The sequence below is a fragment of the Grus americana genome, chromosome 2, assembly GCF_028858705.1.
Source record: "Grus americana isolate bGruAme1 chromosome 2, bGruAme1.mat, whole genome shotgun sequence".
Taxonomy (NCBI): Eukaryota; Metazoa; Chordata; class Aves; order Gruiformes; family Gruidae; genus Grus; species Grus americana.
Window position 1 is genome coordinate 8,834,441 of NC_072853.1, and position 12,814 is coordinate 8,847,254.

The 12,814-nt window shown below is 46.0% G+C and overlaps 1 protein-coding gene across 2 annotated transcripts in view; it reads left to right on the forward strand.

The window, feature by feature from the left end:
- The window catches only part of ST3GAL1 (ST3 beta-galactoside alpha-2,3-sialyltransferase 1), an 80,889-nt gene that overhangs the window by 48,283 nt on the left and 19,792 nt on the right, over positions 1-12,814 (forward strand). For both annotated transcript variants that reach the window (XM_054815204.1, XM_054815203.1), the window contains one exon: positions 5,769-6,554. In XM_054815204.1, the coding sequence (XP_054671179.1) occupies positions 6,258-6,554 (297 nt within the window). In that variant the 5' untranslated portion in view covers positions 5,769-6,257. The remainder of the gene's footprint in view (positions 1-5,768; positions 6,555-12,814) is intronic.

The window sequence follows — 12,814 nt, forward strand, 5'->3', positions numbered from 1 at the left end:
GGACGGTGTTGCCCTTCGCGCGCCAGCACCGTGGGGCCAGCAGCACGTGGGACGTCACACCACAAACAGGGTGAAGTTGCAAAGGCAGTGCTGGGGCATGGGCAGCATCCCCTCCGGTCTCCAGCGCTTGTGTGGCTTTCAGTGCCTGGTGAGACTGATCTCCTGGAGATGGAGGAGATGGACCACAGGTCTTGCACGGGGTCCCAGAATCGTCTGGTTAAGGGAGATTCAGGTTTCTGCCCTGTGTTAAACTCTGACAGTTGCCAGGCAGTCTTGTAATTGCACAATCTATCTCATGTAGCAAAAGCCTCATGCTCAGAGGTCTCTGGCAAGGTGTCAGACCGATGAAGTGTTTCTTTCTAAATGTCAGCCAGCTCTGGGCAGTGGGAGGTAGCCAGCGATGAGCAGGGCAGGGTAGACAAGCCTGTGGTTTGGAGTGAAACAGTCTCCTTTTTTCCTCTCCAGGCCTAAGCACAGACCTGGGGCGGAAATTTATGTGTATCTTTCCAGAGACAGGCTTTTTGCTGCCCCAAGATGACATCTTCCGAGGCTGCTCTGGGCCTTCGTGGGTGCAGTAAAGCAACATTTAACCTTCCATTCTCTCCCAGGCCAGGGGTTTGAGACCCGGGGTTGCTCAAGCTGTTACTCACGAGGAGTGTGGATGGGAAGGAAGTCCCAAAACAGCAGGAAGGTTGCTTGAGGACATACTGTTTGTGTTGCCAAAAGGCTTTATAACAATATAGCTGTCAGTGGCTTAGCTGGGAAACTAATTCATCGTTGGAGGTTTTGCGGGGGGGGGAACTGAGCTGTGCTGCTGAAAATGGGCACTTGCAGTTCTTCTGCCGAGACCTTTCTAACACAGCACAGTTTCTTGAAGTTGAATTGCAGCAAATCTCTACTCCTTGATGTATACGGTTTCCAGCTGTAAAACACTGTGGGTTGTAGAAGGGTTGTACGATGGCCACCATCAGTCATGAGAGAACTGCAGCAGGTCACGTAGTCCTTCCCCAGGTTCTGCCGGGGCAGGTGGGTATGTGGGTTTTGAGTCTAAAGGACTTTGGGACCTTTGAACTTTTCAGGCAGTGAATGGAAAGCTGGAAATATCTCTGTACAGGGATGCTGTTCCCTCTTGCCTTTGTGCTGCTCTGCCTGACACGCTGCATCTGGAAAATGTTGGCAACTTCAAAGTAGAGAAGTGTGTTTCACACCAGGGTTTTAATGTGAGTTACAGACCAGAAGGCAAAAGCTGGATCCTGAAACGTCAGCATCTAGCATGAGCTAACAAGGATCTCCTCAAAGTGGTGCTGGTACTAAGTACTTCTTTGCTAGCAAAGTAGGCATCAAAAAGGGATCATACTCTGTCTTAGTGTAGTGGGACAGCTACAACTTGGGGGGATGAGAAGAAATGCAGTGATATTTTTCTTTATTTTCTACATGTTTTTTTTTTAAGACCCATCTTTAAAAAATGAAGAAATTTTTTAAGATCCATATTTAAAAAAAATAAAGAAATCAAGAATACTGATAATATTGTGTGGCTGACTACACAGATCTCGTGCAATCCCCAGATGCTCTTCTCCTGCATCCTATAACGGGTCCCATGCCCCCAGGCAGCAACCCATCATGGTCCCAAAGGCACTCTGATGTTGACTCACCTGGGTGAGTTTCATGCCTGGGGCCGAGGCTGTCCTGGGCCAGCCCTGGGAGGGACTTGGGCAGGGTGTCCCTTCTTCTGAGTCCTTAATTCAGGTTCCCACCTGCCTTGGTGCCCCTGTGCTCCTCTAGGCTGCTGCAGACAGGCCTTTTGATGGGCTGATGGCTCCTGGGATGGACCTGGGCGTCCTTCGTCCTTCGGGGCAGGGTATTATTTTGGCTCCTCTTCCTGCCATTATCTCTCTGTGCTGCTTTGTGGGTGTGCAGAAGAGCTTTTATCATCACATAACCCAACAAGTGCAGTGAGAATACATTGCATTTGTAGGTGGATTTGTCAAAAAGATATTTCCTGAAGGTGTTAAGAATTGCTTTACATTAGTCCATTTAACTGATGTGTTTTTATCCATGTCTGTTAATTGCCAAATTGGCAAGGGACAAGGGACATTCTTTAGATCATGAGTTTACAATACAAAAGGCAGGCAGGCAGGCAGGCAGGCAGGCAGGCAGGCAGGCAGGCAGGCGGAAAGAAAGAAAGAAAGAAAGAAAGAAAGAAAGAAAGAAAGAGAAAGAAAAGCTCTTTCTGTTCCTTCTTTCTAAAATGCAAGAAGACAATGAAGACATATAATCACAATGGATCGATCCCGGTATATTTTATAATGTAAAACATAGACAAAAGGCTAAGCTCTGCTCTCCCTTATGACAATTTAATCACACTGGACCCACTCCTACACTCAGGACAGAGGTTGGAGGAACCTGCCCCTTGCTCTGAACCTGCCCCTCTCTGCTCTTGCCAGGGCAGCAGCATCTCACATTTTCCCTGCATTGCATGTCAGTGGGCGTTGGGAGTTGGCAGGATAAATATAAGTTATCCTGGCACGTACAGGGGTGTCTTACATGGGGACAAGGGTATGTGTAGGAAGTGGGAGGAGGTGGGAAGGTAGCAGGAGAAATCCAGACCACAAATAAGACCTTAAACACCCAATCAATTAAGGTAGCTTAACCTGCTGCTTGCATGAGCTGAGCTGGGATAGCTGCCCACAGCCTCACGCACACTGTAATTAAACTCTGTTTAACTGTACTTAAACTCTGTTTAGCTATCAGGGCACCGTAGCTGGGTCGAGGGCTGGGCACATAATTTAAATCTCCATACGTGAAGTCTGCAGAAATTATTTCTGGGTCTGAGGCCAAACTATCCTGTTCACAGTTGCACTAATGCCAAGGTCGCACCAAGGTATGTTGATAAGGACCGTGGCTGGTATCACGTAACGTACTTTTAATGACTTAAATTAACTACCACAAATAGTATCAGGAGGTAAAGCACAATCCCAACAGCTGGGGTTGGCAGCCCTGCGTGATTTCCCACATCAGCTGCTGCTTCAGCATCGTCCCTGCCCTTCCCGCTTCCCAGCACCTTGGCAAATCCTATGGAAACCCTTTTGCAAAGAGTTATGAATGTATGTGAACACAGAGAGATGCAGAGATGGTCTGAGATGTGGTGCAAGGTGCTGGGAAGAGTGAAAGTGCTGATGTCTGGGTTGGATCTAACGTGTGTTTTAAGAAAGGAAAAAAATGGTCCTGGTCCAAGGCACAGTGAACTCGATGAAAGCATTTTCCATTCATTTCAGCCTTCCTTTTCCTCAGTCCCTAAATCACATTTATACTCCCCAGAGCCTTTCTGTCAGGTTATATATATATATATATATTATTTTTTTATATGAGTATCCATAGGAAACACAAATATTCATAGGAAACTGTAAGTAGTGAGAATTAAAATAGAGTATCCGGTGTTTATTTCCATACTGGAAAAGGGCCTTGGGAGCTCTCGTTTCTCACCTTCCCATCATGAGCTATAAAAGACAGGATGATTAGGAGTTTGGAGACACTGCAATCCACTACATAAGCACTGCTTTGGGGTTTTATTTCAAATTCTAAATATAAGTTTAACCTTAGCCCAGTTACAAAAAAAAAAAAAAAAAATCTGGTGAAATGGGTGTTTGTCTTGGAGGCCAGAACTGTTTCTTTTATGAACAATACTCCATTTTATAGGCTTTTCCAAGAAAAGCTGGATAATCCCCCTCCCTCCTCCACTTAAAAAAATAATAAAGGAGCCGGAGCTGTGTTTACAAATACTGAGTTGGCCGAGTGTTAACAGCAGTAGGGGTTCGACCCGCCAGCATCGCAGCCCTTCAGTTATCTGCTCCATAAATGGAGAATCAATCTGCTTCTGGGATTTGGCATATTTTGGGGGGATTTAGAGGCTGTGTTTTTGTTTAGACTAACAGCTACATCCAGGCTAGTAAAGCAAATGTGTTTGGGGCCGCTCTCCGGCACAGAGGCCAGCTGGAGTGGACGGGGCCGTGCTCTTAAACTCCTTTTCTAATTTTCCAAGGCACAGCGGCAGCATTCCCACTGCTTTTTGGGTTGCAATTCCCAAATTGTACCCGGGAATAGTTTGGAAGATTTCTGGTTAGCTCCAAAACTTCCCTCTAAAAAGTTCCAGCGAGCCCAGGATTGTTCCCTGGTGCTGTTTAATTTACTGGTGCAGGCGAGCCCGAGCAGCCGGGATTAATAAAGCCTTTTGTTATCCAGCCTGACCCACTCGTCAGCCCTTGAGCTCCTGTAAATGCATTTGTAGGGGCCAGACTTAAAATAAATCTGGAGGCATTTGGCAAACAGCGGCTAATTGAACGGCACACACCACCCGTCACGTGCTGCCGATGAGAAACCTGAAGCAGAGCAAAGGCTTAAGACCGCGGTCGGAGGCTCCTGCCTTCGGATTTTGCCTTTACGGGACTCGGTAAATATTTGCACGCCGCCTTTAAAAACCAGGCCTGCGCTATCTCCAAGACACCATGTCAAACCCCTTGGAAAAGCGGTTTGGCCTTGGGCAGCTCCCCCTGGATTGCCAGGAGAAAAGGCAGCAGGAAAGCCGGGGATGCTGCGCCCAGCCCAGGCCTGCGGCCACCAGACACGCTTCCCCCGTGTTCACCTCAGCTTTGGGGGATGAAATGGGGGGATCCTGCATCAATGTCGCGCATAGAATGGGTTAAAATGAGGGGGTTTTGACAGGTAACAGTTTCCGTTTTGCTCTTTGTTTGCTGGCCTGAAGCCTGCAGCCGAGTAGCGAGTGAGATTTCTCTTGCTGGGCTTTTGCTTGTTCATAAACTGCACATATTCTGACGTAGATGCTTCTCTGATTTTTTTCTTTTTTTTTTTTTTTTTTTTAAATCAAAAGAGTGTTATTTAAGCAAAGGCACTTTTGAGGCTCTTTGCAAACATCCAGAGTTTTAAAAACCACAACACTTTTTTCTTCCCACAAAACAATGGCATCGTGGGAGGAAAGGATCCATTTTTTTTGACTTTTAAAAACTCGTTTAAATCACTGCTGCCAGGCAGGGGACACCAGGAGGGGAGCAGAGAGCAGCTCCAGGTCCCTGGGTGTCCCCAACTCGCCGAGGCGAAGCAGCCTCTCCGCCTGGCTCGGGATCTCACAGGAACTCTCTGAGCTCACAGGGTGCCCTCACCTACCCTTCGTTGGCAGGAGAAATACCAATAATCCACGCGAAACAAAGGTCATTTATACTTTGATTTCCCCCATGTGTCCCAGGATGTATCAGCTGTTCTTGCTTAGCTTTCTCTGAATCACGAGTCCAGCCCCGATCCTTAAGAAACAAAGCTGGTTGGGGGGGATGAAGAGAATGGAACTGATTTCTCTTCCTCCCCTGCTCCTCCCTCCTTTGCTGCGTGCTTTTTGGTTTGAGTTATGAATACTTTGCTGCATTCCTGTGGCTATCAAGGTCAGCCTAAGGAAAGGTGAGTCACTGCCATTCAAAAGGCTACAAACTGTAATTGAAATAAGGCCAGAGAGCTGGGGCTGATTCAATACAAAAGGACTCAATGTCCGCAGGTTGATGCTCTGACCTTTCAGATATTTCAGCCTGAAACTTCCCAGTATGCAAAAACAGTAGCAGAAATTGCAGCCGGTGCTGCTGTGTCGAGGGCTCTGAACTGGTCAGAAGTTTTAGGGCGGGCAGAGAAAAGCAGAGAAATTAGGCTGGGAGGAATGCAAAAAAACTTCTGACAATGATTTTTCTTTCTTTTTGTGTGCGTGTCTCCAGGCTGCAAACTGCTCTCCATGGACATCAAGGCACGTCTCTCTGCTGGAATGTACATCCCCGGATGATCTGATCCTTCGCGAGCTAACATCCAAGGAAAAAAACCCACAACACCCTATTCTTTATACAGCTTGCTTGCCTTAATTTATGGCTTGCTCGCACACAGAAAACCTAAATTTTAACACTGATACTGCTCCCCTCTGAATCTTCTGGTACACGGAAGGGCAAGGGTCCATCTCCACTGAATCCTTGGTGGGAGAGATTTGGAAGCACTGCGAGAAGGTGAAAGGAAATACCCAGCTTTGCCTTTTTTAAACCCATTTGGGGGAAATGAAGCTTCTTCCCTTATAGGTGGAGGTAGTGGAGTCGGTTTGTTCAGCCTAAACCCGGGGTGGTAACTGGCAGGCGCCTGCAGCACCCTTTCCTTTTTGCCTTACATTGGACCCTACATCATATTTGGTGAGCGGCAACGGCAGAACCTGAGCAGGAAAGATGATTGTAAGGAAGAGGAACTTGAAAGTGTTTACCTTCGCCTTTTTGTTCATCACGGTGATGTCATTTCTGCTGAACTACACGCACCAGATGACCATGACCACCTGGGATCTGAGACACGTCGTCATGCAGTTTTCAAAACTCTTCAAGTACCCCAGGAGACCCTGCAGCTGTCGCACATGCATTTCCGAGCTGGGACATTCCCTCTGGTTCGATCAGAGATTTAATTCAACTATGCAACCTTTCCTGACCTCACAAAATGCCTTGATCCCTGAAGACAGTTACAGGTGGTGGCTGGTAAGTGGGAGGCGTGGATATGGCCCGGGGTTCACGCGACGGTTGTGGTGTCAGGCTTCAAGCGATGCCGAGCAGATAGCGAAATATAGTTCCTGCAAAAAGCGCTTCCTGTCTCAGCTGACGAGGCAGGCAGAGGTGGAAGAAAGTGGGCGTTCGCGCTGCTGTTTAGCTCGCAGCCACTCGGAAGGCAGGTCCACTTCCTCCAAGCTAGAAAAGTCCCTGGCAGAGTTAGAGAGTGAATACAAAATTTGCAAATGTCAGTATTGCCTTTTTCTCCCTTCTCTTCGAAAGACTAGACTTTATAAGCTGGCTTGTTTCGCTTCAGATGGTAAAAAGGGCTTTTGCCATCCATCGAGGTAGCAAAGCAAACTCGCTCTCAAGCGTGTAATTCCCCTAGGGCTCTCCCCACAATAAGACATGTAAATAATTAGCAGGATTAAATGGAAAAAATGATTAATTCTCTATTGTGGCCGATGATGTAAAACAGGTCTGTAAAGCGCACGGGCGGCCGCAGTTCACTGTGAAGGAGCAGCCCCTGCATATCCTTGAGCAAGGTGGTCCAACGAGCCCCATCCAAGCGTCATGAAAGCTAGTGGATACCTTGTTCAAAAAGCACAGAAGGGAAGAAGGTGTATCCTGACATTTTGCCTAATTAAAGCCCCTTTTATGGTCTCTTGAAACAAGACATTGATTAAATGAATTGTTCGTGGCCTGAACTGCTGCTAAAGCACAGGTTCTGCCTGCAGCATCCCCTTCAAATTGCAGTTTCGTTATGACTTGCTTTCTCCTTCTTCAGAAAAAACAGTCTTCCTGGGCCTTCCTTTGAACACACAACATCCTGCAACTTGGTGTCCTGCAGCGAGCACAACCTTTGATGTTGAATTTGGGGCTTTCAGCCCTTCCCTGGTGCCCTGGGGAAGCCCCTTCAGGCAAGCACCCACTTTTGCAGTGGGGGCATTTAGGTTTTGGAGGAGGTGTCAAGTGCTGTGGGAATGAGCCTGTGTCTGGTTTGTCACATCTCACTCTGCTGGCTGTTACATTTACTGGTGGAAAAGAGATGCCACTGACCTCCAATGTCTTTAACTGTTGCATAAGCAATATCCTCATTTTATGCTGACACCTCCTTTTGGCCGCGAGGCTCGCATACTCCAGGTGTTGCATCTTTTCACCTGCCCCTTGGCCATGATTTAGATTTCCCATTGCTTCTGTGTTTTCTTACAGTCCTGGACACTTTTTCTTCTCATCCCAACTTTTTTCTAGCTGGGCTTTGAGAAGGGAAGATCTCAAGTTCAGATCCTAGTTCCCCTTGCCCTTGGGTGAGGTCTCACCAGGGAGCTGAGCTGATCTAACAACGGGCACTTTTCAGAGGAGGGGGATACCCCAAATCAAGCTCAGCAGATGAGAGGAGGAGGTTAGTCACGGACAACCCGAGTGTTGAGGCTGGTTGTGAAGTGCGTCCCAATTGCCTATAATACAAAAACCAGGACCACTCGGTGGGAGGGTGGGATGATCAATCCTAAATCATGGCATCGGTGTGGGTGCTGCACTCCTGCAGCATCCAGGCTGAGGAGGAGTCCTGCGAGACACGGCTGGGTGGGCAGGGTGCCTCTGCTAATGGGGGTCTGCCCCCCCGAGGGCTTGCGCATCACCCCCGAGCAAAGCCACGCAGCATTCTGCACTCAGACCCCACTCTGACGTAAACATGAGTTTTCAATGCATTCTCTTAAAAAAAAAAAAAAAGCTTGAAACTTTCTGTACAGAAGTCTGAAATTCTGTTTCTCCTTCTTGTAGTGAAACTGAAAAAAAAAAAAGCACTAATATCTCACTTCAGCTCAACCTGAAACAGATTTTTTTTTTTTTCAGTACGGTTGTTTCTTTTTCAGCTAAATTAAAACCAAGTGACTTTCAGGACACCCAAAAGTCTTTTTTTTCTCCCCCCACCCAAATAAAAGCTGTCCATTAATTTTCAGGGCTGTCTAACCCTAATCTTAGTGCTTTCATTCATTTTTTGAATTCAGGTCAAGTTCAAAGGGAATACACCACTTGAGAACACAAAATCAAAGCAGTTTTTTCTTAGATGGTAAAAATAAATCTTCTAAGATTTCTACACTTTTTCCACCATATTTTGTTTCAGCCAGAACTTATCTTCAACTAGAACATGTGAAATATTTTGGTGTCCCACAAAACTGCATTGTTTATTGGAAACCAGTTGCTTACTGAAAATATTTGCCCTAGTCGATGGTAGATGGAGAAAGTGCCTTGACTCCTTTGAAAGATGCTTCTGGCTAAACCCAGGCATGACATGGCCTCGAGTTTGCCTTGAAAACTGTTTCCTATATACGTGTTGCTTTGGGTAAGCCTTTCCGAGACAGTTCGTGTCTTTTCTACAGCAAGTAATTCCCAGGTGCATCCTGACTGCACTGCCTTTTCACTGTTCATTTTTAGGCTCATCTTCAATGTGATTCTGAGATTTCTGCCAGTCTTAAAAAAAAACATTACTCATGACCATGTTTTACTGTTGCTTGCTTTGCCAGCTCAGTAATTTGTGACTTTTTACTATATTTACACTTAAAAGATGGGCCATGAGGAGACCTGAAATTGCTTAAACTTCATTTCAGGGCAGAAATGACTGTGTGTTCAGTCTCAGGAACTGATGTCAGACAGCGTGGTGGTTTCATTGTGCTGTAACTGAGACAACGATAACGGTGCTGGAGCTGTTTATTATAAGGCTATGACTTTCCTGTCACAGGGAGACACATGTGATATGCTTGGACTAAACGTAGGCAGAGCCCTTGCCGGAGAGCTGCCTGTCTACCACGCTCAGTCTGCCCTCCCTTCCCATTAACCCTGTTGCTGTATATGTGAATAAGGATTATTCATCCAAATAGTCCCGTGGCATTAGTGTCCCTCCACTTCTAGGAAGGCGAGGACTGATTTCAGAGCCTAATGACCAGTATTTGAGATGAAGTGACATTTGTGGGCAAAGGGTGGGGTGGTTTCACTTGCTTGAAGCTCTTCACATGGCTGCCAGGCTGCTTCATGGTTTATTAGGAGAATATATTGTTTAAGCTCTTACAGTTTGGTAGGATGCAGTCTTTTGGAAGGAACTGTTCCTGGCTGCTGTGAATAAAATTGCATTGTCCATTCTGGAGTTAGCAGTACCACCTGTGTGGGTGGGGAGAAGCAGCTGAGAGAAGGGCAGTGCCACCATCCCTGCAGCAGCTTGACGTGCTGCACGGGGCAGGACTGCTTCTGGAGAAGGCACCTGAAAACATCCTTGGCTGTTTCTGTATTCATGGAAACAAGGGGGCTGGTGTCAGGGCTGGTACTTGCTTTCCATCTGCTTCAATCTACCCAGTTGATAAACTCTCCAATGGTTACGTTAGGTAACAAATAATGGCCCAGATTCTCCTCCTGGGTATAACCCTGCAGCTGCTCTGTGCTTTTTCTGACTTAAAATTGAATTGGAGTCCTCCTCTCTGAGATGATCTGGGCATTAAAAATTCCTCGAACTGTAACCAGCTTGTTAGAAAAACTTTCCTTCCTTCCTTCCTTCCTTCCTTCCTTCCTTCCTTCCTTCCTTCCTTCCATCCACCCCTCCCTCCATCTGCCTCCCCTCATCTTACACTCAGAGACTGTGAGAATCTCAGTGTTTTGGAAGTTGGCACTTGATGTTACGTGATGCCTTTCTTTCTGTTTATATTTTCTTTCCCACCTCCTTGAGCTGGTTCACCTGCAAGTTTTTCATTGTTGTTCCATGACACAAACGCTGTGGATATTTCCACTAAATTTAGTAACCTGTATATAGGAAACAGGACAAGAATTATATGCTGTAACACAGCATAGCATTTATTTATAGTTTTCTTGGTTTATTCTCAGGGTTTTTGGGGATTGTTTTTGGTGGTCAGAAAGTATAAGAAATAGAAGATCAGAACCTGCTGTTCTAAATCCAAAATAACCCTGTTGAGGTTGATGGATTAAAGCTGTGATAAGTAAAATCTGGCTCAGAGTTCTCTGGCAATCTTATCTGGAGCACATTGTTCATAAACTACCACGTTATAACAATTTTTATCTCGAGTCTTATGATATTTGAGGGTTTTGCTTTTTTTTTAAAAAAAAAAGCTCAGCTCTTAATGCCGTGTGATTAGCGTATCTAAAAGAAAATGTTAGCTTTTAGTCCTTCTGTTTGTAGGAAAAAAAATATAAATTTATGGCTTAAAGATTTGCTAACCAGACGGTGAACAAAAGGGCATCCCCAACACATCCATTGGGGAAATCGTGGAAGCTGCACTTATTTTTAAGACAATAGCAGAGCTGCTTGGCACCCGAGTCATGCATTTTGAATGCTCTTTGTAGAAAATTTGCCCAAATACTTTGATCACCAGAAGTCTTCTTTAAAACTGGGACACTGTCTGTGATACTTTGAAAGCAATACAAAGGGCTCAGCGCTCTGAAGGTAGCGTGTTCACAGCAGAAGGTGGTACCAAATCCAGCCCAGGTCCCAGGCTTTAGTCCCAGTGCCCGCCACATGCCCAGTCCCACCTGGTGGTGCACTGCTTGGGTGCAAGCGTGATATTTAGACCAACCTTGGACATACTGGGAGAGAGAACCTGAGCCTGGGCTACCTCTTATCCCTACTGGCAGCCCCCGCGTGTGTCTAGCTGGGCGGCAGCTCCAGGGTCTCCTACGGCAAGGACAGATGGATCTGAACGTGGTCCAAGCTCTTGGGTCCCTCTAAGCACTGCGATGTGCTCTGCCGAGCTGCAAGCATCCCGCAGCCAGCAACGAGGGCACACAGAGCTGGTGGGCAGGGTCTTCGCTCCTTAGCGTAGTGCGGAGATGACCTGTACCAGCCGTGGAAGTCAGAAATCATACAATTTGGCATACGGGTATTATTGTGTGTTATTTACATAATATTTGCACATTACATTCGTATTTGAGAATGCATGTTTTTTGACAGGCACAAATCATTAAACAAAGCCCGAACTCTTGAAAGCCCCTATATTCTTCCCCTTAATCTCTTTGATGCATAGTAATTGCAGGACATTAAATATAACAATAATAATGCCATATTTTCTAGACCAAGGAGGCATTTTTAAAATTGATGGTTTCCTTTTAACCTCTCCTTCAGTCTGCAAAATGGAGATTACCTGGATTTACCCCACCAGGCTGTTACTAGGATTAATCTTTATACAATGTCTTATAGCTGGGAAGCACTGCATGAGCATTAATGCCTCCGAACTGCTGCAGCGAGGCAATTAGTAGCTGCGCAAAAGAGATTCTCATGGGGCTTTATTCCCTCTTTATCTTTTAAAAACAGTTTAAAAAAATTAGAAAAGCCATGAAAAACAGTATCGCTACACCAGCTTCCCCAGGCTGCCTGGCTGTGTGCTTGCAGGAGGGCTGCCCCAGCAGTGCTCCTGCTGCCAGACCCACGCCTGTACCTGCCTGTCCACCACGACGGTTGTGTCGCGCTCCACGCTCCATCTGCGTCCACATCACACCAGTGATTACAGGTTGTGCAGCATGTTTTCTGCCTGCTAATAAGTTGGGATTTTGAAGGTGTATTTAATACGCTGTCAAACTTGTCCGTGGATGTGGGATGCACAGGGATCAGGAGAGCTTTCCTTTGAGGCTCTCCTGACTGTAGCTGTGTCCTCACAACTCCAGGCTCTTAGCTCTGAGCAGCCTTGGCTGAATTCACATCCTACAGTTGAGTTTTGGGTATTGCGTCTTGGTGATCGCTAGTGATGTAACGGTACTGGAGGGCCCCGGGAAGCCTTCCAAGAAGTTTATAAAAGCAGCAAAAAGTCATTTGTCATCCTTAATGGAGGCGTGAAAGAAGGAGCAACAAGTTCTTCCTTGGAAAACCACTCATGGGTAAAGAAAGGAAGTGCATAAACTTTGAGTGTTTTTTTTTTGTCTTGCTATTTATTTTTCTTGCTTTTTTAAATAAGAATATGCAAAACCAGCTATTAAATTTCTGTATGTGAAGTGGTGAGTTTCTAAGGCTTGGAGGACAGGGTAGTTTGTCTTCCCTGTGAAGATGATTAGGAAATTTCTCAATCTGGACTCCCAGTTATAGTTTTTAACAACCTAAGGTGAAGAATTCTCTCTCAAGTGCCAGACAAATATTTTATGGAGGAGAGCTGGAATTTTAAGTGATCTAGTGATATTTTATATGTGGACATAAGGTGAACTAAGATGATTTTTGAACTTGGGCAAGAGGTTAAGTTGCATCATTACACATGACTCTTGCT